Below are 24,086 nucleotides of genomic sequence, written 5' to 3'. Positions count from 1 at the left end.
GCCAAAACATGTAGTGATACCATAATAGATAACTGATTCAACAATCTCCATATAGAATAGTAACATGATGCATTTATTTACTCCATGGACCCTCGGCCTTCTAATAAAAATGCAAGCGCTGCCAACACGAAGTGTTGATGGTCCACATGATGAACCCACTGTAACTGAACATCTAAGCACTGAAATGTTGTCACTTGTTCAAACGTCTCCCCAGTCATTAAAACCAGGCTCTCAGAAAATCTCTCTGAAGCCAGGTCTGCATGTAGATCATGAGACACGACTCACAGCTTTTTCTAAAAGTTTTGCACCAGCTGATGTGACTGAAACAATTGTGTGTGATTGTTTCACAGATGATGGTAATGGCCCTATCCTGGTGAGTCCTGTTCATCCTGTGACTGAGGGAGCTTCTGTTAATCTGAGCTGCAGTTTGAGAACACAAAAAATACTTTCCAATGTGTTTTTCTATCACAATGACAAACTTATTCAAAATGATCCCCGAGGGGAGCTGAACATCTCTGCAGTGTCAAAGTCTGATGAAGGTTTCTACAAGTGTCAGTACTCAGGAAGAGAGTCAGCACAGAGCTGGATGTCAGTTAAAGGTGAGCAGGATCAAAACATTTGATGTGTTTTTGTAAAAATGATTTTCATGCTTGAGAGGAAACATTAGATTGTCTGTTTAATGCTTGAAGTCACCTGGATTTATTTTGTGAGAACTGAAATATGCAGTATAATAATAAGTATTATACTTTATTATTACTTATTGTTTGTTACAGTAACTGTGTCAGGAGCTGACAGCTCTTCACCTCCTGTGTGGTTGATGGTTGGACTGGTTTGTGGAGTCTCTCTCATTATTATTCTCCTGCTCTTGTTGTATCGCTGCAGACAGTCCAAGTGTAAGAGCCTCTTCTTTTCATGCTGTGTTAGAGAGTTTATTTACTACACACACTTTAATTATTCACACATATACATGTATTCTGATCTCATGACACTAAATATCAGTGGAACAATTCATACATGACAAACATGTGTAATAACATTTGTCTCTTTCACAGATTCCTGCTTCACCAGGTTGGTAAAATACTTTTTATTATTATTTGAAACAAACATCAGTTACTTTTGAGTTTATTGTGTTTATTTCATGTTTTAGGTCGATCCAGTCTGAGAGTCACAGTCCGGGCTCCTCCACAAATCATGGAGTCAACCAGAATGAAACTCATGTGTACGGCTCTCTTCAACATGGTCAGCATTGAAAAACAGTCTTTATTATCATTATTAATATTGACTTTTATTAAACCTCCATTAACACGAACATTTCTCAGGTTCAGTTTGTGTTCAGCAGTTTTTTAAAGAACATTTAAAGATCTTACAGTCCTGGTTTTGACTCTCACAGTGTTTCTGTTTTTGCTCTGATCTTTAGTGTAACTGTAATAAAATGATTAATGTGAGCCTGGCTTGTTTTTTTCTTTAGGTACTGCTGACGTCTATGAATCAGTCACACAAGTGACAAACAGAAATGGTCAGTATATGTGCTGAAAAGCACAGAGCAGTTAGAGATGAAACTTGTGTTTGATTTAATGAAACTAATTCCATGTTTTTACAATCCTGTAAATAAAATTATGAACATTTCAGGAGCAGATGAATATGAAAACGTCGCCTCTTCTCTTATTGAGTTTAAAGATCTTAGAAGAAAGAGTGAGTACATAAAACGCGTGCAGTTTAAAAATAAAACAAACATCCTTTAAAAACGTATTTTTTTCATTTGTGGATGAATTTGATCACCTCACAGGGCAACACGACACACCAGAGGAGAGTGCTGTTTACTACAATGAAGATGGGATGCAGGTACAGTCACAACAGTCCCATGCAGTGTTTGTTTTGTTAGATCTCCACCTCACAGAAACATATAATGTACAGAGACACTGGATACAAAGTCTGAGCTTCCTGGATGCTTTTATCACCTGCTGGCTGACTAACAGCTACTTTGTAACCAGTTTTACACATAAAGCTTTTTCTCCAGCTCCACACTCAGCTCTGTATCACCTGCTCTGAAAAGAAGAAAATACATTTCATTTCATTTTCACATGTTTTGCACAAAAAGAAATCTTTACAATACAGAACACACAACAAATGATACCATGTGTATATCAGAGACCACATGTTTAAATCAATGAAAGTAAATGAGGATGATTTCCTCCTCCACACAGGTACAGAGGTGCGTCTGAGGGTCGCACCTCCTAAACAGTCAATAAGGTACAGTTAACGTCACACTCTTTGTAAAGACTCAAACACACAGAACAGAACTTCACTTTACATCGAGGGCAGACGATGTTTTTATAATAAACTTTATTGTTCTCCAACAGGAAGCCACAGATGGGACAGGCACGAGGTGCAGCCAGTGACCCCATTAAACTGATGTTTTACTGTCCTAATTTTGCTCGAGTTATTGGTTCTGTTATTAGTTACCTAACACAACCTAATGTGAGTCTTTTGACTGAAAGTAGCCAACTGACCTGGTGGAGTCATGCTCTGTACTGACAGAATATGGCGATACATGTGTTTTTATAGCTTTAAGCAGTTATTTCCTAAATCCAGCTTCACAGTCAGAGTTACATCTGTGTCAGTTTTTGAGAGCTGGGCTTCATGATGTAAATTAGCCTTTATACATGTAGTGTTTCATGTCCACTTTAATGCTGAACACCTGATGTGACATTTTCACACAACAATACTTCTGCTCAGTATTGATTTTTCTTTTGCATGTTTGCCATCCTCCATCTTCCACTTTTACTGATTTGGTTCATGTAAACATTTCTGATGGTTTCATGTTCATCAAAATATTCTAATCTGCAGTTTCAAGTCTTAGAGATTACACTCACTTTACATTCACAGACTTGAAGTTGTTGCTGTTCTTGGGAGACATTTCTCTTTTGTTCTGGTATCAAACTGCCTCGTGTTTGCTGAGTTTCAAGCTCTTTCTGTTCACCTGTCAAACTATTGCTCATGTTTCCAGAGCAGCTTTTCTTCTGCTCAGATTAAAAATTTACAGTCATTTCTGTTTTGTTGATTTGCCAAATTGTTGCTCAGTTGTTGAGAATCACTTGTTTTCTGTTCTGTTGCCAAACTGTCTGCCAGTTTCATATAGACATTAATTTGCTCTTGTTCAGTTGCCAAGTTGCTGCTCAGTTGCTTTGAATCGAAGTTCATCTCAGTTCACAGGCTGCATTGCAGTTAAATAAAATATTTCTCTTCTGTTGAGTTTCTAAACTGTCTTTCAGAATAATTTATTCTCAGTTTTCTGCTCAAACTTTGTCTCAGACATCTGATTTTCTCCTCTTCTGTTCAGATTCAATCATCTTCTGCTCAGTTGTCTAAAGTCAAGACTGTGTCAGGGTTCCTGGGTGGTTCACCTGGTGTTTTCAGTTCATGTTCAGTTTATGTTCCATATTCATGTTTCCCGCTTCACCGTGCCAGCCCTCTGTCTCAGTGTCATTAGCTCTACTTCCTGTTTCATTATGTTCAGCTGTGTTCTCACCGGTCCCTAATCATCATCATTAGCCAGTGTACTTAAGTCCTCAGTTTCATCCTGGTCTTTGTCGTGTCATTGATGTTAATGTTGTCTACTCTGCACGTGTGTTCAGTTAAGACAGTCATTTCAGTTCAGCCAGTCATCTTATGTTCAGCTCATCTGCTCGTCATAATAAACACCAGCCTTCACCTCCCTGTGAGTCCAGCGTTTGGGTCCTCCTTTCCTCGCATCCACACTCGACACCCCTGACAGAATGACACGACCCTGCGTTGTGGACCCAGCGGACTCTGACCTCTTTGAGCGGCAGCAGGCAGCGCTCTTTCACTGGACGGAGGCGCTTTTTTACCCGCTTGGAGCACTCAAAGCACTAATGGGCTTCATGTGCACATTAGTGCTCAACAAATTGTTTAAAATCCAAAGAGGAGAAAGTAGAAAGAACATGTGACAAAATGAACACGGCTACTTACAAACACAGTGACTGTCCTCAGACAGCGCACACAACTGTCAAGTAATTCAGTTCAATTCAGTTTAGCTGTCTGTTGCTATAATTTGGTGCTATATAAATAAAAGTTGACAATTTTTATTATAAGGTGCCAAATCATAACCACAGTCGCCTCCAGGGGCTTTATTTTGTAAGGACTGTACAACAATACAGAGAAACACTCCAAATCAGACGACTATGAGTGAGCAGTTGGTGACAGTGAGAATGAAAAAGAAACTTTTGACAGAACCAGGCTCAGAGAGGGGCGGTCATCTACCACCTGCTGGGGTAACACTGTGGAATAGAACCAGAAATGAATAATAACTGAGCAGCTTGACCTCACAGATCATTCGGTTGCTTTTGAAGACGATGACTTACTGTAAGTGTGATTCTGGGTCAGGAGTCTGCTGTGGCACAGAGACCCTCTGAAGCAGGGTGGGCAATTCATTTTCCTGAGGGTCCACATGAGAAACTGGGCCTGTTGTGGAGGACCGCATCAATAAACTGAACTCAATCCTGCTGAGTACTAATTTGATCTCTGTATAAACTGGTACTGGTAAGAGTGGACGTTACAATTAGGCAACGAAAATGTGAAACAGACAGAGTTAGAAAAAAAGCCCTTCACAGCTTTTTGTTATTACGCTGATTATTTGTCTTGTTTTGTCTCTGCAATAATTCAGTTTAATAAAGTGTTTTGAAATGAACTGAGTCACTGAGTCACTGGTGAATTTTGAAGAGCTTTTTCTGTGTCTGTGACTCTTTTACTGCTTTTTTACTTGGCAGCACTTTTTTATGCAGCTCTGCCATCATGTGTCAGAATACAGAGAGAACAGTCAAAGTCAACAACTTAAACACTTTTAGAGCTGCTGAGCACCAAAGCTTGTTTTTGACCTGTTTACGCTCTGAAGCCGTCTCACTGAAGACTATGCAAAAGGAAAATATTGTTTATGTTTTGATAAATTAAAAATTTTTAAACCCTAAAAAATTGTTTTTACTTAATTTAAGTCTACAAAATTGTACAGTGATATTTTTATTCAACAAGTAAGATCATGCAGTGATAATATGAGATCAAACTACAAACATGGCATTACAGAATGACATCTTTGTTCTTCTAAGCAGCCACATTGCCTACATGTGTGTCAAAGGCTGTTGTTGGTATATAAATATAGTCGTGATCCTGGGTTTGCACCCAGCGTTTTGGGTTTGGACTTTATAGTTTTGGGTTATTTAATATTCAGAGGTCATGATTCTGCCCTGTCTAGTTGTTATCCCTCTGTTTATGTTTTTAGGTCGTCTTAGTTTTCTTACCTAGTTTGTGTGTGTGTGTGTCACGAAACATACTTGATCATGAGAGTGAGAAACAGCAACAATGCACCCCAGCAGTTTGATCCAGGAGACCAAACAATCACGTGTCCACTCCAGCAGAAAGGCCGGTAGGTTGGAAGCAAACGGCTGTGAAACTGGACAGTCTTCTAGCCTTCGTTCAAGTCCGCACTTAATTCTGCATTTTTCCGGTCGCTAGCACCGCAGCGCGAAAACTTTGAAAAGGACTCAGAAATGTCGCTCAGTTTTTTGTACTTTTTTAATTCTCTAGGAGCTTAAAAACTTTATCGTCATCGCCGGCATGTTTTGTACCTTAGGCTCGTCAGAGACAGTGATATCCAGGTAAAAATAATTGTCTTTAATCTACATGCATTTAGGAATTACTTAGCATTTTTCATAATTCCAGTGACTGAATGATTGCCGGTCATTCGTACACATTCACTTTATTATATAAAATATGTAAACTAAATCTCTTTGAAACTTATAGAAGAACATTTTCTATTTCCATTTATTTTCTGTTATTCATTTGATCCTGTAACTTATTTATGTGCATAGATGGGCTGTAAAAATGACAAAGCTGAAAACATGATTATTTCTGAGTTCACAAAAAAGCTTCGTGTCAGAGTTATATTGTTGGTTTGTCATTTATGCTTGGAACCATATAATTATATATGCTTAGAGGTATATAATCGATTACATATTGATAGATTGTCTCATCCTTAGTAGTCTGCAAAGGCTCTGTGTGCGTTCCACAGAGCTCTGGCATACACACACATCCTAAGGTCATGAGAGAGGTCGTACCTTCTCTTTCTGATTTATATTATAGGAGGACATCTACTCTGTATCTGTTTAGTATAAGTATATACTTACTTACTATACTTATATATATACTTATATAAGTATAAGTGCCTTTTATTTAGGTGGTCAGCTGGGCTCCTAGCACCAGCTTTGGGTCATATTTTGACCCACATACACACACATACACACATCCATGTACACACAACCTCCCCCACGCACGCACACACACACACACACACACACGCGCGCATACTTACACGTACACAGATGGTATTATTTGAGCACATGCATGCCTGTGTGAGATGTCATATGTTAATGAATCTATGTATATTCATGTAACCACAATAAAGAGCAGTGCTACGGGGGAGCTGACTGAGAGGGACTGGGGCTCCAGGAACAGCGCTCGTCTCGGTCATCTTCCTCGTGCACAAGATCACACAAAGAGTTCTGCCTGGTGCTTCATGCTTTTGCTAGCTGCAGTATAATTGCCGTTTGTGCCAACATAAAACCTAACAGTTAGTTACACAAATGAAGTGTATAAATTTTAAGTCTTTTCACAGCCTATTAGTATATTTGACTTAAGCTTGATAATCACAATAATGCTTCGATGTCATAAAATAAATAAAATCATACCTTTCTACTAAAACTGTTTGTTGTTCTCCACCTTTTCCTTAACCAGAGCAGACCCTTGTACTGCAGGATTAACCTGAGTGTCCCAGTCGTGGACCGTATTTTAAACCAGGAGGATCCCAGGCTTTATTTTTGTTGATGTATTATAAATATTCTTGTTTTATTGTTATTGTTTGTCCATCCATCCATCCATCCATCCATCCATCCATCCATCCATCCATCCATGTTTTTCCGCTTATCCGGGGCCGGGTTGCGGGGGCAGCAGCCCAAGCAGAGAAGCCCAGACCTCCCTCTCCCCAGCCACCTCCTCCAGCTTATCCGGGGGAATACCAAGGCGTTCCCAGGCCAGCCGAGAGATATAATCTCTCCAGCGTGTCCTGGGTCTGCCCCAGCGCCTCCTCCCAGTGGGACATGCCCGGAAAACCTCGCCCAGGAGGCATCCTTGTCAGATGCCCGAACCACCTCAACTGGCTCCTTTCGATGTGGAGCAGCAGCGGCTCTACTCAGAGCCCCTCCCAAATGGATGAACTTCTCACCCTATCTCTAAGGGAGAGGCCAGCCACCCTTCAGTTATCCCATTTCTTCTAGCCTGCATGCGGGTGACTTTCCCATGCAGGCCCATCTTCTCCAGAATTGTCCTGATCACACACAAAAAATAAGAGAAGAGAGAAAAACATGGCAAGTATGTTAATGCCTAAAGTTTTCACAGCAGAACACAAGAGGAATACCGTCTGGACATCACCGGTTCTGTACAGTATGAGGGTTAATAAAACCATACTCATATGAATATGATGTGCAAATTGATTTATTCTTGTACCTCCATGCCACAGTGGCCGAATTCTTCACCCCAGTGAAGAGGTGATCGTTTTCTCCTCTCATTTTAAGAAATTAAGCCATTTGGTCTTTGTTCCCTAAAACATGTCAAACTGAAATCCTGAAATCCAAAATGAATCCTGGGATATGGTGGGCCACGAACGATACAGCCAACACATCCTTCAAATCTGGGGAAATGAAGGACGCATTTGCCGCCGCATTTGGAGGACTCTTCAAATTTGGACAGCCTTCGTCGCGTCACTGTGATGTAATTGCCTACAAATGCAGCCATCGACGAATGCTACCCCTGAATTTGGACACAGCCTGTGTCTCAATGTGCGTTTTGCACACTTCCTGTTTTACTTTGATAGTCACTTGTGCTTTGTGCATCATGTTCAGATTAAATTGTTTCCAGCTGTGCTTCCAAGTGTCTCCTCTTAGCTACGATTCCCTCCTGTGGTTTGTTCCCTTGTTTGTTCTTGTGTGTATTTATGCCTGCATCTCTCTCTGTCCTGCATCGCGGTCTCCCTCATCGTACAGCTGTGTGTTCTGCCTGCCGTTTAGTTTCAAATAATTTTTTTTGTAGTTTTGCATTTTTTTTTGTATTCCAGCAATACAGCTGGGTTTAAGTTAACCTTTTCTAAGAGTCTGCATTTTGGGTCAAATCCTCATTCCTTCCCTCTTCACACCGCCAATAGAATAGCCCTTTATTCTCATCGTACATGTACAATGAAAATAAGGATACTCTATACTCTGCCACATTTTATTTTTAATCTATTGAAAGGCCTCATTTTTATCTGTGCCATGCAGGAAAGAGGAAATGCAGCATGTTTCAGACAGCAGTATTTTGTGTAGCTGATATTTTGTTTTACGTCAGCATATATAAGGAAGGAGCTTTTTAATCAAGTGCTTTCTTGTCCTTTTTGACTTTAATGAAGAGCCTGTTTTACTAAATTAACATGCAGTAAGATTTGAAACTGCAGTGACTGAGACCACAATTATTTGCACAAAGTATTTACTGGTGTTTTAAACTCGGACCTTTAGATCAGACCATGACAGGAAGGATCACTTTTTAAAGAGACGTGGCTGATGGAAAATATTGTGTTAACATTTTTGAAACCGCAAGTTTGCAAATAGCTGCAAGTCTATCTGCACCATCTCTGCACTTAAACAAACATCAATGACCTCATGTATGTGTGTGTGTGTGTGTGTGTGTGTGTGTGTGTGTGTGTGTGTGTGTGTGTGTGTGCGAGATAAAACATACGTGATCATGAGGGTGCAAAACCACAACAGAGAGTCAAATGGTGGGACTCTCCACCATTTGACCTTAGAACTGAAGAAGCTTCTCGGATGAGAGGTGAAACGTCTTCAAGCAACTTAAAGAAGTCCAGACGCTTTTCTTTGCAAGCTCCTTAGACTACGATGACCTGGATGACTGAGAACCTTCACAGACACACAACAGAGAAAACAGAGAAAGATCCAGGAGACCCAAAAACAAACACGTGTCCACACCAGCAGAAGCAACAAGGAGCCAAAAAGAAAGATCACCTAAAAACCAACCGGCAGCTGATCCTGTCAGAGGTTGGCCACCCCAGTACGAGCTGAGGACAGAGCCCCAGGGCTCTGGGCACATGCACAAACCTGCATCAACCCACCGTTCTAAAACCCTTCACCCTGTGTCAGTATTTCTGTGAAGTATGAATGAAAGTTTGCACGCAGCTGCAGGCTTATCTGCACTTAAAAACCCTCAGAGATCTCATGTTTTTCTCCATCAGCCCACAGAATGAATCTCAATGTCTCCTGAAAACACTTTGGCTCTGTGCTGTGATAATGTCTTATTCTTGCTATCAAACCTCAGGATGTGTAAAGAGGAACTGGAAGTTTGGTCATGACCAAATTGAAACATTTAACACAATGAAGCAACATGGGGTTTGTTTCAGTGCTTTGTGTATTTACTCAATATGCATTCAAGTTTAGAGTTACTATGGCAACATGAGTAAAAATATAAAAATAAATGATTTAAGGAATAATTACTAAAATGCCTTTAGATACACAACAAAAACCTCCTGACATCTCTCCTCTGTTTTTGACCTTCTGCAAATGATTTTTAGTTTTTAATAAATAATTACAATCCACAGTAAAACTGAAAATAATGAATAAGTGTTGATAATGTTTAAGAGTTTATTCACTCGTATTGTAGGGACACCATAATATCATCTGACATATCAGTCTACACATAGCTAAACAGACTGAACTTCTGTCGAATCATACAGGATGTTATTCTCATTTATGTTGTAAGTTGAAACTTTTGTGACCTTGATAGAGACCATATGGAAGATTTTGTGATGACCCAGAGTCTCTGTGTTCCAGTGATCAGTTATCTGTAACTCAGTTTTCTTCATTTGTTACTATTGGGGCCTGAAATGATCAGCTTCAGTAAGCTTTAGTAAAGGTCACCTCGTCTGCATGTGACTCTGGAGAGAATTACATAGTCTTTGTTGGTAACATGTAACATTCACTTTGATGTGCCAATAGAAGATACATTTATTTGTTGTCTTTGTTAATTTAATTTGTGAAACATACAGGTCTTTAGTTTCAGTTCAACCACACAGTGAGTCATTTACTCTGTTTGGGTGTCAGCCAATCATAGAATTTAACCACAAGGTGAAAAGATTCACAGATCTGAGGTCAAAGGTCATTTTTATTATAGCACTGCATGATGATGTTTCAGCTAAGAGTCAGATAAAATCTCTAGATGTTTTTATGCAGCATGAAAGAAGAATTTCCACATAATTCCTCCGATAAAGAATCAAAATATAAAAAAATCATTAAAAAGACTTTATCATGATGCAAGTAACATTGCAGCATGATAATGATCCAGGGGACGCTGTCAGAGTAAAAAAAGACCTGGTAAGATATGACTTAAAGCGATGGAAAACATGTCACAAAACTGCTGCGGTCAAAGCTACAGGAGCTGTTTGAGTTTGGTGTAAAAGGGAAGGAAGCACAGAGAGACCAATCAGAAGAAGAACCTGTAGAAAAACTCTGTCACACCCAAACAAAACACAACTTCTCTTTTTTTCTGCAAAGTAAAACTGTTTGTGTATCTGAGGATCAGAGTGCAGCAGGCTGGATGTGACGATGGGGCACTCTTTGCTCTGCATGATGGGCTTTTTCTGTAAGTACACGTCTGACATTGTTTGAAAGGCACCATTAATTAAAATGTTTCTGATCTCTGAGAATTAGTGAGTCACTGCTTAGAGCTTGTTTAGCAAACAGGAGAAATTTGGTGATTATTGTTCATCCCTAAATTTACAATAATCAATAATCAGAGTAAAGCCTTTAAAAAAAACTTTACTCTGAGGTATAATATCTGATGAGTTTTTATTCATTATTTTAGTGCTCAGTACAGTCATCTGTGGAAACGCTGAAGGTAAGAAACACTGTTTTTACTCCAGTTCATATATGTAGCTGTTATCTCCTACAATGCTCGAAATCAGGGGTGTCAAACCTACGGTCCACGGGCCACATTCGGCCCTCGATACAATTATTTCCGGCCTGCGAGCCAGTTATTAATGGACCCTCGGTATGTGGGAGCTGAATCTTCAGCCCTGCTACGAATCCGTGCTTTGATGGGCGCACCATGTGACCAATCGCATGCAAAGACAGGCTGGGATCATACCATTATGTGAAAGAAAGAAGGGGGGCAGACGTTCTGAAGACAGCAAGTTTAGTGGTACAGGCCAAACCATTTCAACAACTACCAAACAGGTAAAACAGCAAATGATTAAAGTGCAGGTAAACAGAAATGTTTCTATTTTTCAGCATCTACTATAGAAATATAGTATAGATATAATAATGATGAGCTGCCAGAAGTTTCTTTCTATTTTTACACATTTGTTTCTTACAATTTAAGTCAAAGGGTGGTGCCGACAGGTTTCTCTCTTTCTCACAGCAGCTTTTTCTTCATCACGTAGAAAAACAGTTAAATACTGTAAATCTGTTCCTGTCCTTGTGTCTCTGCTATTGCCTCCCTGTTTGTTTATCACTGTTGTTGTCAAGTCCGTGTGTCTCAGGTGTAGGTCTCAGTCTTTCCTGTTTTACTTTGACAGTGTCCCATCCTGTGTTCAGTTTTGCTTCCTGTATTGTGTCATTATGTTTATTCCCCTCAGCTGTCTTCTCCGTGTGTTTCCTCATCACCATCTTGTATATTTATGGAATCAGTTGTCAGTCGGTTTTATATGGCGTTATTTTTGTGCCACTATTCTGACCGATCAAAAAAAAAGATTGAGCGCACGTAAAAAAAACTTGTGTTGCATTTTGAGGAGAAATTTATTTTGAGTGAAGAAAAACTAAATTTGAGTGAACAAAATTCATTGCTACGTGCAAAAAATGTATCTCAGTGTTTGCTATTATCCACACACACACACAACAGCAGCCCCTCTCGCTCAGTTTTTGCATTTGCGCTCGCTCGCAATGTGTTGCTCGCGCTCTCAACATTTCTGCCCGTGCGCGCTCAACTCTTTCTGTACACCGTTATATTTGTGCCACAAAACCAGCCAATCACAGACTTGGATGCAAAAAAAATCTGATTGGCTGTTCTGGTCTCCAATCAGCTCGAAATGACGAAATGCAATATCCCAGAATCCATTTTGTCCAAAACTTAAACGAGGCAGTGGCGGAGGAACACAGAGTGTTTAAAATGATCATATTAAGAGTGTGCTGCCTTCATACAGACTAATTCTCTTTTCATGGATGTTTATCTGAACAGTTTACAGTACAGATTTACAAGAAGATGATGATTTTTGTGAGTAGTGCAGTGTATCTCACTGATATTGGCATGTGTGCTGCTTACCTCAGTGTACGCTTTTGTATTAACTCTTGGAGTTCTCAAAATCCTTGTACAAAGCTACATGGATAAAAATGAAAGGAAATACCAGATACTCCGGCTTCCTCCCACAGTCTAAAGACATGCACTTAGTGGGGTTAAGTGAATTGATTATTTTAAATAAGTGGGAGTGTGAATGTTTGTCTGTGTCTCTGTCTTAGCCCTGCAACAGACTGGCGACCTGTCCAGGGTGTACCCTGCCTCTCGCTCTATGATAGCTGGGATAGTCTATAGCCTCCTGATAAGGATAAGCGGAAGAGAATGGACAAGAGTTTAAAGTGGGATTCAGCGTGTGGAAAACCCTAAAATCAGTTTTTAATGGCTCAGGCTATTTTCTATTGAGAGCTCCAGTAGATTTTCTTAATGTATGAGCTGTGATCAGCTGTCTTGCTGCTCTTTACAGATTTATCCACCTGAATTCAGTCTGATGTAAGCAGACGTTTCATGAGTTGTCCTCGTCTCTACACTCACAGTACACTGTTTATACTGACTTTATATTGGACTGTCACTGTGCACCAGTCACACACTGGTCTTTCCTTTAAATCCATCACAGTACAGCAAACTAACCTGTTTATCCTGCACTAATCTGTAGAGGATTTTCATGCAGCCTTAAATAACACAGTGATTCTACCTCAGTTTGTTTTGCAGCATGCTTCACACTATGAAAAACACAATGTCAACATAAATACTCAAGTAAAGTACAGATAGCTTACGTACAGTAACAAAGTATTTGTACTTCGTTACTTCCCACCTCTGGAAATAAGTAAATTGTGTGATATTTGGCTATAAAACTGAAGTTGTTTACATGATATTGTGTGTTTATGCGTCGATGTTCAGTGTCACAGTTTAGATTTGTGCACACATGGTTGTTTTCAGTCACTCTGCTGGTAGAGTCTAAATATCATTTAATCTGTTTGGTAAAAACTAAAATTTTTATTGTTGATTTTTAGTCAAATTTTTACCAGGACACAAAAATATAATTACAATTAACAAGAGCAATAAAACCAGGATAGATTTTTAATGATAATGATATATTTTTATTTGATCAGGTCCTCCTGAGCCCACTGTGACCCTCCAACCATCCACGACTCAGATATACAGAGGTGAGAAAGTCCCTGTCAGATATAAGATTCAGGGATACAAGTTAAACGCATCTCCTCACTTATTTTATTTGTATTGCACAATTCATCCAAAAACAGAACAAAATACTAACAAAAGCAGTGTAAAACAATAATAAATGATTGTCCTCATTTTAGGAGAGACTGGTCTGCTATGTTAGCCTTTCTCAAACTGCTCGTATGTTTACTCATAGCAGCAGTTTTCTGCGTTTATCTTTAAATCTCCAGCTCTGAATCCACCACTGGAGGTTTAACAGCATTGTTAGCAAACAACAGCTAACTGACAAGTAATGGATTATATGTTCATAAATGTATAAAACATTTAAAAAGTATAAAAACAACTTTTATTGTTGATTTTTTAAGTCAAATTATCAGTCTACTCATGCTATGTTTTATTTGATCAGCTCCTCCTAAGCCCACTGTGACCCTGCAGCCACCCTGGACTCAGATATACAGCGGTGAGACAGTCACTGTCAGATGTGAGATTCATGGAGGTGAAGGAGCTCAGTGGACGTATGAATGGAGACCAGCTGAGGTAAACACACCTCCAACATCCAATGAATACAGAATCAGCAGCGCTGCTGAGTCTGACAGTGGAGGATACAGCTGTCGGGGCAGAAGAAACTCTTCCTGGACAGAGTGGAGTGACATCACCACATTGAAAGTAACAGGTAAGTTGGACATATTTCACACATTTTAATTTACACTGCATAATGTTTCATCCAAAGACACAACAAAATACTGTCTTTCAATTATACTGTTTTTTAGATTCATATCATAAGTACTCACATTGAAACACTTGGAAGGAAAAAAGATTTCCACATGTGGATTTATTGCTGCAGTTCCATCAGTTCTTTTGTTTTTAGCATTTTTACATTAATTTCTCTTCAAGTTTAGGTGTGAAAAATCACACCTAGATCACTGAAACAGTCTCAGCAAACAATCAGATGAATGACTGCAGACCAACTCAAACACATCACATCACATCGAATCACATCACATGGGATTACACCTGTCCCACTGTTACACTGGCTCCCAGCATGTTTTCAAAATGATTTCAGGATTTAATTATTTGCTTTTAAGGTGCTTCATGGCCTGGAGTCTGACATGGAGTCAGTCACTTCCTTTTAATTCGTTTAAGTAATATTTTCATGAGACAAATTCTCCAGTTTTACTCAACATGTTAATGTTCTTTGAACTGTGTTGCTGTTTTTCTACATTTGTCACTTTTGTTTATTTATTCTTCTGCTCCTATAAAGAGTTGTGAAATTTTGAGTTTGAAAAGTCTTGTATAAAGTTGTCATTACTGTTACGTCCTGTCTTTGGGGACTAGTCTGTTCTTCTGTTTCTCTTTCTGACAGCAGGATTACTTGGAGAGATGGAAATAGAAAAATAGAAGAACTTCAGTTTTGTTGTGTCTACTTTAAGATTGTGAGATTAAAGATCGGTCTTGACAGAGTAACTTCTTCAAGAGCCTAACTAATCCTGGGATTTAAAAAAGTCTCTCCTCATCCTGTTTCTAGATTTAATCTAAAGTGTTTTCTTATTAAACTCATCAACGTTCTTGGTTCAGTTGTTTTTAGCATGTTGTCTATTGTTGAAATGATCTTAGAGGTTTCAGGTTTTAGTTAAAGAGTCTGGTCTCATGACAAATACACACTGGATCTTTTTCACTTAATGAACCTCGCCTCTGTCAGTGCACCACAGGGTGGCTGTGGGTACCATGTAGCTTGACATCACCAGTGTGTGAATGTGTGTGTGGATGGGTAAAGCGCTTTGGGGTCCTTAGGGTCTAGTAAAGCGCTATACAAATACAGGCCATTTCATGAACTCTGAACTGCAGACGACAATATGGCCTCATTTTATTGGATGCTGGTCTGTGCTGGTATGTTATTAATTTAGAGTAATTACATTTAATGAGTATAGAAATTACTCATAATCATCTCACAGACAAAACATTATGTGCAGCTACTTTCAGTACCATTGATATTTATTTAGAGTTTTTTCTCTAATTGATCTTTCTGAGTTAGCTTCAGTAATTACTTCCTCCAAACCATCGATGTGTCTTTTAAAACCCATTCTGACACATCTGTGCACATCGACAGGAAATGTCAGCTTCCACAGCAAAAGAATATAAAACACACTTACTAGGTCTCATCTTAGCTATCAGAGGCTTCAACATCAGATTTAGTGAAGAACGCAAGGACATAACGTGCTAACTGACACCAAAGAAAACTAACTGTGACTCACCAAATCCCAATACACCAAAAACAAAAGTCAAAAACAACATTAATGAAATGATAACTGCTCACACTCGTTTAGGAGCAATTCTCACATGTTCAAAATACAATCAGATCATATTAACCTGGGTTACTTCCTCATTATTGATCAATAAACTCAGTCATGCTTCAAATTAATGAGAGTAAATGAACTATGCAGTTATTAATTAATTTTAAATACACTGAAGTAAATTTTAAAAAAATTTGCTGTGCAGATCAAAACAGTATTTTGTGTCACACACTTTGTTATAGCTTCACCAATAAAGTTTTGTGATATTTGATCATTTACATATTTCCATCTTTAAATTGTTCTGATTCAGTCATTTTTACTTTTATGTTCTTGTTCTAAACTGAACTGCAGCCAAACCAAAGGCTGAACTGAGAGCTGATAGGACAGCTGTTCCAGTAGGGGGCAGTGTGACCCTGACCTGCTCTGTGAGCCCATCATCATCATCACCATCATCATCATCATCACCATCATCATCATCTGGATGGAAATACTACTGGTACAGAGATGGGAAATCTTCTGAACCTGCGAGAAATGAACAAATCAGTGTCTCAGAGGGAGGAATCTACAGGTGCATAGGAGGAAGAGGAGAACAAGTTTACTACACAGAGTTGAGTGAGTCAGTTTGGATTGACACAACTGGTGAGTGTAAATGTAACTTCCTACAAAACACTACATCTCATAGTAACTGAACTTTTTGTCATTCACGTGTTTTTATTGTACTTTCTTGAACATTAACAGTCTCAATCAGACCTGTTGTGACTCTGTATCCAAACTGGTCTGAGATATACAGAGGAGAGACGATCACTGTCAGATGTGAGATCCATGGAGGAGACACTGAGTGGGATTATGAGTGGAAAACAAACAGCATCATAAAACCTCCAAATCTAAATGAATACAGGATTATTTCTGCTTCATCATTGATCAGTGGAAACTATCGCTGTAAGGGCCGAGTGAAAAGTTCACAGCATGAAACAACAGAGTGGAGTGATTCAGTCACACTGACAGTTTCTGACAGTAAGTCATGTTTGCTTTAAGCTGTTTGAACACTTTGTAAAATGTGTTTCTGTTCATAGACTGAGATTATTATTCTTTGTATAAACTGAGCTCACTGTTCAGAGACTGTACTACATGTTCACTGAGAGAAAATCTTTGTTGAACAGATAAACCCCGTCCTGTCCTCACTGTGTCTCCATCATGGCTGAGTCCTGGAGCCTCAGTAACTCTGAACTGTGAGGTTGAACATCCGTCTGCAGGATGGAGCTTCTACTGGTATAAAGCTGTTCCTGATCTGAAAACATTCAACTATAAATCCTCCAGTTATGAGCTGCTACCTGATGGCAGTGGGACTGCACAGGACTCCTACATCATTCATGGACAGACACACACAGCAGGATATGTGTGCAGAGCTGGAAGAGGAGACCCAGAGTATCACACTGATCACAGTCAACCAAAGTTTGTCTGGTCTGCAGGTCAGCTTGTGTCTCTCTAATAAATTATGTCATCACTTTAATTCACCATTATTTTTCTTGCAGCAGCATGCTGACATTGAAATCTGATGTCCAATTACAATTAAATTGCATTAAATGATTTTATTTAAGTTTCCTCAAGAAGCATTGAATTGAATCTCATCCTTTCTCACTACATTCAAGTAAACTGAGCTTCAGTCAGACACTTCTGTTGTTATTCAAATTCCTCCTTGTTTGTTTCTCAGCAAGTTAAACGAGGAGGAATTTTGTCTCCGGCTCTTTTTAATCTTCATGTTGATGATTTGAAAGTCTGTAAAGCTGGCAGCACTCCTGTGAAGCACATTATGTACACAGATGATCTCGTGGTCTCGTGACCTCATGTTGTTGTGCTTTTGCTGTGAAAAATGATATCAGACATGATGCCTGTAAAAGTGCTGTCATGATTTGTAGAAGCAAAGACAACAAACATTTAAGATCTGTTGATGTTAAACTGTCTGATAATGATCTGACTGTTTGTAATAAGGTCACAAATGTCAGACATCTTATTACATGACTGATGGTGAAGATCTTTGCTTGTGCAACAACAAACATGCATGCTGTGGACAAGCTGTAGGAAAGCAGGTTTACAGAAACTTCTAATGTAGCTTCTAATGATGCTGTGAGATTATTACTGAGAGACCCAGATGGTTCAGTGAAATCTTTCCAGCTGCAGGAGTCACAACATTTAAATCTGTATTAACAAATCTCATTCATAGATTTATTTGCAGTTATGGTGGGTTTAGCAAGAACTATTTTTTCTCTGTGATATTGTGAATCCTAACATCTGTGAGCTTTGTCTCTTCACTGCATGTTGTTTCCAGATGTTCATGCAGCAGCGTCTCTCACAGTGAGTCCTGACAGAGTGCAACACTTCACCTCTGACTCTGTCTCACTGACCTGTGAGGGAAACTTCACTGAGTGGAGAGTGAGGAAGTTCTCTGAGGACGGCCGTCTGTACTCTTCTAATTGTTGGAGAATGACTGGATCCACATGTGACATCAGTTACATATTAAAGTCAGATACTGCAGTGTACTGGTGTGAGTCTGGATCAGGAGAGTTCAGCAGTGCAGTCAACATCACTGTACAGAGTATGTTATTATACATTTACTTCTTGGATCTGAATGATTTAGACGTCACATGAACATTTGTCTCAGCTTTGCTGTATATGAAGTAATTCTATGTGGCAACACAAACAAAAATGAGAATTTCAGATGATTTTAGGCTCCAAAGCTTCAAACAATATTCTTGGTTTTTGTTCTCTAATTAAATTAGTATTTTATATTTTCTCCATCAGAATGAAACTCTAAAAAGCTCAACATCTCTGTCATCACATTAGATAAACTTTTATTGTCTCCATTCAGATTAATTTAGGGAAACACATCATGCAAAAAACAAACAAAAATGCAAACACTCACCCACAATTTCACCCATAATGATTCAGCAATTGTATTGATAATAATTTGACTCCTGCAGGGAAGACTAAACACTGAAATGTTGTCACTTGTTCAAACTTCTCTCCAGTCATTGAAACCAGGCTGAGATCTCCAATAGATCTTTCATCAAAGATCGTTATAAATATGACGATTATTTTTCTTTATATTTAACACGAAGGTGTGTTTCTTATACCACTGCACAATCTCTTCTGATTTCCACAGTTTTTTTTAATATAATATGAAAAGAACAGGAGATCTCACACAGCCCTGTGAGACTCTTGTTCTTATAACCTGTATGTGTGAACGAGTAGAACTGACTTTAACTTCCTGTTGTTTTTTTAATGAAAATAGCCAAACAACCATCTGATTATATAGGGATCCACTTTCATGTTATTTAACAGTGTATAAGTGTTTGTGGTGTTAAACACTGATCTTAGATCATAAGTAACAATCGTGCATAAGCTGAGGGGTTTCTAAATGCTTTAAAATCAAGTGAGTTAAAGTAATTATATTCAAATTGTACTTCACTTCACAAGTGCTCAACCATAATGCATTCAAAGGATTTCATTACTACTGATGTTACTGCTGCAGGTCTGTGATCCTTATTTTGCTGATTGCAGCCTTTTTCTATATAGTGAGGATGAAGCTGATATCAACAGGACTCCAAGCTGGAGTCAGCTCATCAGCAAATGTTTAAAGAGAAAAGCTGAAACAGCATCAGGCCCACAGGCCTTCTTGGTATTTAAGTTTTTAAATGCAGTTATTTTTATTTCATTCTATTCACAACCCTTAGATCAGTTACTAAGTGAGTCTCTGTTAGATCACATTATGAGCTTATAAAATCCGACAATCAGCCGTTCAACTTCATTTACTACATGCATTTCTTTCTTACCTGGATTCAAGTCGATCATCTGTTTCACAGAGTCGCTTCTGTGAATATCTTCCTGAAGCTTACATGTCCGTTTTTTTCTAAAAGTGTGCAGCAGCTGATGTGACTGAAACAATTGTGTGTGATTGTTTCACAGATGATGGTCATGTTCCTATCCTGGTGAGTCCTGTTCATCCTGTGACTGAGGGAGCTTCTGTTAGTCTGAGCTGCAGTTTGAGAACACAAAAAATACTTTCCAATGTGTTTTTCTATCACAATGACAAACTTATTCAAAATGATACCCGAGGAGAGCTGAAGATCTCTGCAGTGTCAAAGGCTGATGAAGGTTTCTACAAGTGTCAGTACTCAGGAAGAGAGTCAGCACAGAGCTGGATGTCAGTTAAAGGTGAGCAGGATCCAAACATTTGATGTGTTTTTGTAAAAATGATTTTCATGCTTGAGAAGAAACATTAGATTGTCTGTTTAATGCTTGAAGTCACCTGGATCTATTTTGTGAGAACTGAAATATGCAGTATAATAAGTATTATACTTTATTATTACTTAATTATTATTAGTCATTTCAGCAGCTGTGTCAGGAGCTGACAGCTCTTCATCTCCTGTGTGGCTGATGGTTGGACTGGTTTGTGGAGTCTCTCTCATTATTATTCTCCTGCTCTTGTTGTATCGCTGCAGACAGTCCAAGTGTAAGAGCCTCTTCTTTTCATGCTGTATTAGAGAGTTTATTTACTACATACACTTTAATTATTCACACATATACATGTATTCTGATCTCATGACACTAAATATCAGTGGAACAATTTATACATGACAAACATGTGTAATAACATTTGTCTCTTTCACAGATTCCTGCTTCACCAGGTTGGTAAAATACTTTTTATTATTATTTTAAACAAACATCAGTTACTTTGGAGTTTATTGTGTTTATTTCATGTTTTAGGTCGATCCAGTCTGAGAGTCACAGTCCGGGCTCCTCCACAAATCATGGAGTCAACCTGAATGAAACTCATGAGTACAACTCTCTTCAACATGGTCAGTATTTAAACCATTTAAATAATATTATCATTATTAATATTGACTTTTCATTCAGTCTTCATTAACACAAACAGTTTCAAACAGGTTCAGTTTGTGTTCATCAGTTTTTCAAAGGATCTTTATCAAAATCCAGTTGGACAAAAATCCAAACAGCCAAATGCCACATGAACATAAAATCAGAAACAAACAGGAGTTTGCAACCTGAGTGTATCTTTACTGAAAGAATCCACAGAGATGTTGTTTCCAACACGTTCTCACTCCCTAAGCATAGTATTTTATGCTAGGTGACGCTTTTGGGTCCCCAACACGTTCCTAAATGACAACATTGGAAAAATAAGAAAACATGAGAACCGTTTGGACGCAATCTACACGTTTGTTCATTTTCTTAAAATTGCTTTGGAAAACACTATTTCACTTTATTAAAGTTCTGGTTAACGTTAGGGATAAGGTTAGGTTTAGGGCTGGAATACATGGCTGGAGCGTCTATTACAGGCATGGGCGAACTACGGCCCGGGGGCCACGTGCGGCCCGTTAAACGTTTTGATCCGCCCGCCAAACTTGAAAAAAATTTAATAAATTAACCTTGTTAATGTTTTATTTCCCCTGCAATTCTGATGTTTCCTCACTAGATGGCGCACTCTAGATATATTGGCTTTGTTGAGGTGAAGCGGCGTAGGCCTATTACTCCACGTTTGCACTTTACCCTGTGACCTACCGCCCCCTCTATGAAGATGAGCGGACCCAAGAAAAGGAAAGTGGACAGAGAATGTCGAGTGTTCAAAAAGGAGTGGACAACTAAATATTTTTTCACTGAACACCGATCATCTGCTGTTTGCCTGATATGCCAAGAAACTGTGACGGTTTTTAAAGAGTATAATATTAGCCATCACTTTGCCACCTAGCACGCAAATTATGCTAGCAAGCTCTCAACAAAAGAACGGGAAGCTGCTGCTGAGAAGTTGGCAGCTAATTTGAAGGCTCAGCAAAGTTTTTTTCACCGTCAAACTGCCATTCAAGAGTCAAGTACCAAGGCCAGTTTTATACTTTCACTCAAAATAGCAAAGGCCAGCAAACCACTGTCAGAGGGCGAGTTTTTAAAAGAATGTATGGTAGAGACAGCAGGTATTTTGTGCCCGGAGACCAAAGACAAATTTGAGAAAATCAGTTTATCACGGCGGACAGTGACTCGCCGTGTAGAACTAATAGATGAAGATATCACCAGCATATTAAACAAAAAGGCGAAGTCATTCACTTTTTATTCTGTAGCACTGGATGAAAGCAATGATGTCAAAGACACTGCTCAGCTCCTCATTTTTATCCGAGGAATCAACGAAACCTTTGAAATAACGGAGGAGTTTTTGACAACGGAGTCTCTGAAAGGACAAACACGGGGAGAGGACTTGTTTAAACGGGTGTCTGCTGCCATCGAAAACATGAAGCTTCCCTGGAGTAAGCTTGTTAACGTCACCACAGATGGATCTCCAAATTTAACGGGAAAAAACGTTGGCCTGCTGAGGAGAATCCAGAATAAAGATGAAAACCCTGACCAGGATGTGATTTTCCTCCACTGCATCCTCCACCAGGAATCTCTATGTAAATCGGTGTTACAGCTGAATCATGTTGTGAATCCTGTGGTGAAACTTTTCAACTTCATACGCGCACGGGGACTTCAGCACCGTCAGTTCATTGCGTTCCTGGAGGAAACCGATGCGGATCACCAGGACCTGCTTTATCACTCCCGTGTCCGCTGGTTGAGTTTGGGCAAAGTGTTTCAACGAGTGTGGGAGCTCAAAGAGGAGATTGGCGTGTTTTTGGAGCGGCAGGGGAAGACTGATGAATTTCCTGAGCTGAGCAACAAGAGCTGGATGTGTGACTTCGCGTTTGCTACGGATGTATTTTCACACTTGAATGAGCTCAACGTGAAACTGCAGGGGAAGGAGCAGTTTGTGCATGACATGCACACAAACGTGAAAGCCTTCAAATCCAAGCTGGCTTTATTCTCCAGGCAGATTTTGAACAAGTCATTCACTCATTTTCCTATACTAGCCATGCTGAAAGAGGCCGGAGCAAAAGTAAAGAAATACAGTGAGTCACTGGATGCACTGCACGGAGAATTCTGCCGTCGGTTTTTGGATTTCGATAAAATTGACAAGTCACTTCAATTGGTGGCCTTTCCTCTGTCACAAGACCCCGAAACAGCTCCAGAGGAGCTTCAGCTCGAACTCATCGACCTTCAGTCCGACCCTGCCTTAAAAGGGTAATTCAGCTCTCTGAAACTAAATGACTTCTATGCTTCACTCAATGATGCCGCGTTTCCAAATCTAAGGCGAAAAGCGCAGATGATGTTGGCTTTGTTCGGCTCTACCTTCGTGTGTGAACAGACATTCAGCGTCATGAACATCAACAAAGCCAGCCACAGATCCAAGTTAACAGACCTACACCTCAGATCAATCCTGAGAATCGCCACAACAAAACTAACTCCAGACTTTGATGCGCTGGCTAAAAAAGGAGACCAACAACACTGCTCCCATTAAAATGTGTGTCTCTCCGTGATACGCACGTTGTTAAAATGAACAGTGCGCGCAGATCAAATATAACGCTTCACAGACTGACTTGCTGCAACTGTTTCGTCCTTGCACTGGTCGTTGTTGACTTTTGGCACCGGGGAAACAAATTGAATAAAAGGAACAGGACAAGTACATCTGCATCTCCTACCGTTTTTGGAAAAAAAAAAAAAAAAAAGAGTTAGGAGGAGAGTGATGTGATATCCTGAAGGATAACAGAACTTTCAGTGCTTTAAAATAAAATGTTCATTTATTTGATTTTCAGTGTTTAAAGGCTCATTTTGAAGTCAGAGATTTTATTGTAATGCTTTTCTTCATTTTCATTGGAAATTAAATTTCTCCATATCCCAAGATGTGTATTTTTCCCCCAATGAGGTGATGTTTTCAAAGCATGCCATCTATCTACTCCTGTTCCGGCCCCTTTGTCAAATGTTAGAACTCAATGTGGCCCACGAATCAAAAAGTTTGCCCACCCCTGGTCTATTATCACGGGACCGTCACTGCACAGGAATTCATCCATAACCCGGCGCCTACCATAAGAACGTGGATATGGCAAGCCATCGTGATATTTGGCCAGGATGGCTTGCCATACAAGGAAGGTCACCTTTCACAATCCTCAGGAACGCTGCGTGACAAAACATCGTTATGCTACGCCCCGGGAGTGAGAACGGCTGTTGTTTAATATCATAACAACACAAACAATAACAACATTATGGGTTAATGGTTTGACAATATCTCATAGTTCTGGTTTTGACTTAAAGAGGAATATTTAATCTCTTTTAGGGTTTTATTAAAATGAT

At 39.3% G+C, this 24,086-nt stretch overlaps 3 protein-coding genes across 5 annotated transcripts in view; all 3 read left to right on the top strand.

The window, feature by feature from the left end:
- The window catches only part of LOC309703248 (uncharacterized protein), an 83,901-nt gene that overhangs the window by 25,387 nt on the left and 34,428 nt on the right, over positions 1–24,086 (top strand). Inside the window, exons 6-7 of the mRNA XM_082527984.1 lie at positions 1,053–1,068; positions 1,148–1,239. Of these exons, the coding sequence (XP_082384110.1) occupies positions 1,053–1,068; positions 1,148–1,239 (108 nt within the window). The remainder of the gene's footprint in view (positions 1–1,052; positions 1,069–1,147; positions 1,240–24,086) is intronic.
- LOC309698252 (uncharacterized protein) lies at positions 10,682–14,274 on the top strand (the record flags this gene model as incomplete). Its single annotated transcript, XM_082520572.1, has 4 exons — positions 10,682–10,746; positions 10,969–11,001; positions 13,506–13,559; positions 13,979–14,274. Exons 1-4 carry the CDS (start codon positions 10,710–10,712, stop codon positions 14,272–14,274), a joined length of 420 nt encoding a protein of 139 aa, XP_082376698.1. The 5' UTR covers positions 10,682–10,709.
- Positions 19,854–24,086, top strand: part of LOC309703253 (uncharacterized protein) — a 38,763-nt gene continuing 34,530 nt past the window's right edge. For 2 of the 3 annotated variants that reach the window (XR_014275830.1, XM_082527990.1), the window contains exons 1-4: positions 19,854–20,075; positions 20,245–20,373; positions 20,533–20,548; positions 20,628–20,719. Coding sequence is in view for 2 of the 3 variants with exons in the window: in XM_082527990.1 (XP_082384116.1) it covers positions 20,063–20,075; positions 20,245–20,373; positions 20,533–20,548; positions 20,628–20,719 (250 nt within the window). In the remaining variant the exon portion in view is untranslated. The remainder of the gene's footprint in view (positions 20,076–20,244; positions 20,374–20,532; positions 20,549–20,627; positions 20,720–24,086) is intronic. The other variant, XM_082527991.1, reaches the window with a different exon arrangement.

The sequence above is a fragment of the Aulonocara stuartgranti genome (genome assembly GCF_965226115.1).
Source record: "Aulonocara stuartgranti genome assembly, chromosome: 3".
Lineage (NCBI taxonomy): Eukaryota > Metazoa > Chordata > Actinopteri > Cichliformes > Cichlidae > Aulonocara > Aulonocara stuartgranti.
The sequence above is the reverse complement of the archived record's forward strand: the minus strand, read 5'-3'. Positions and strand labels throughout refer to the sequence as shown.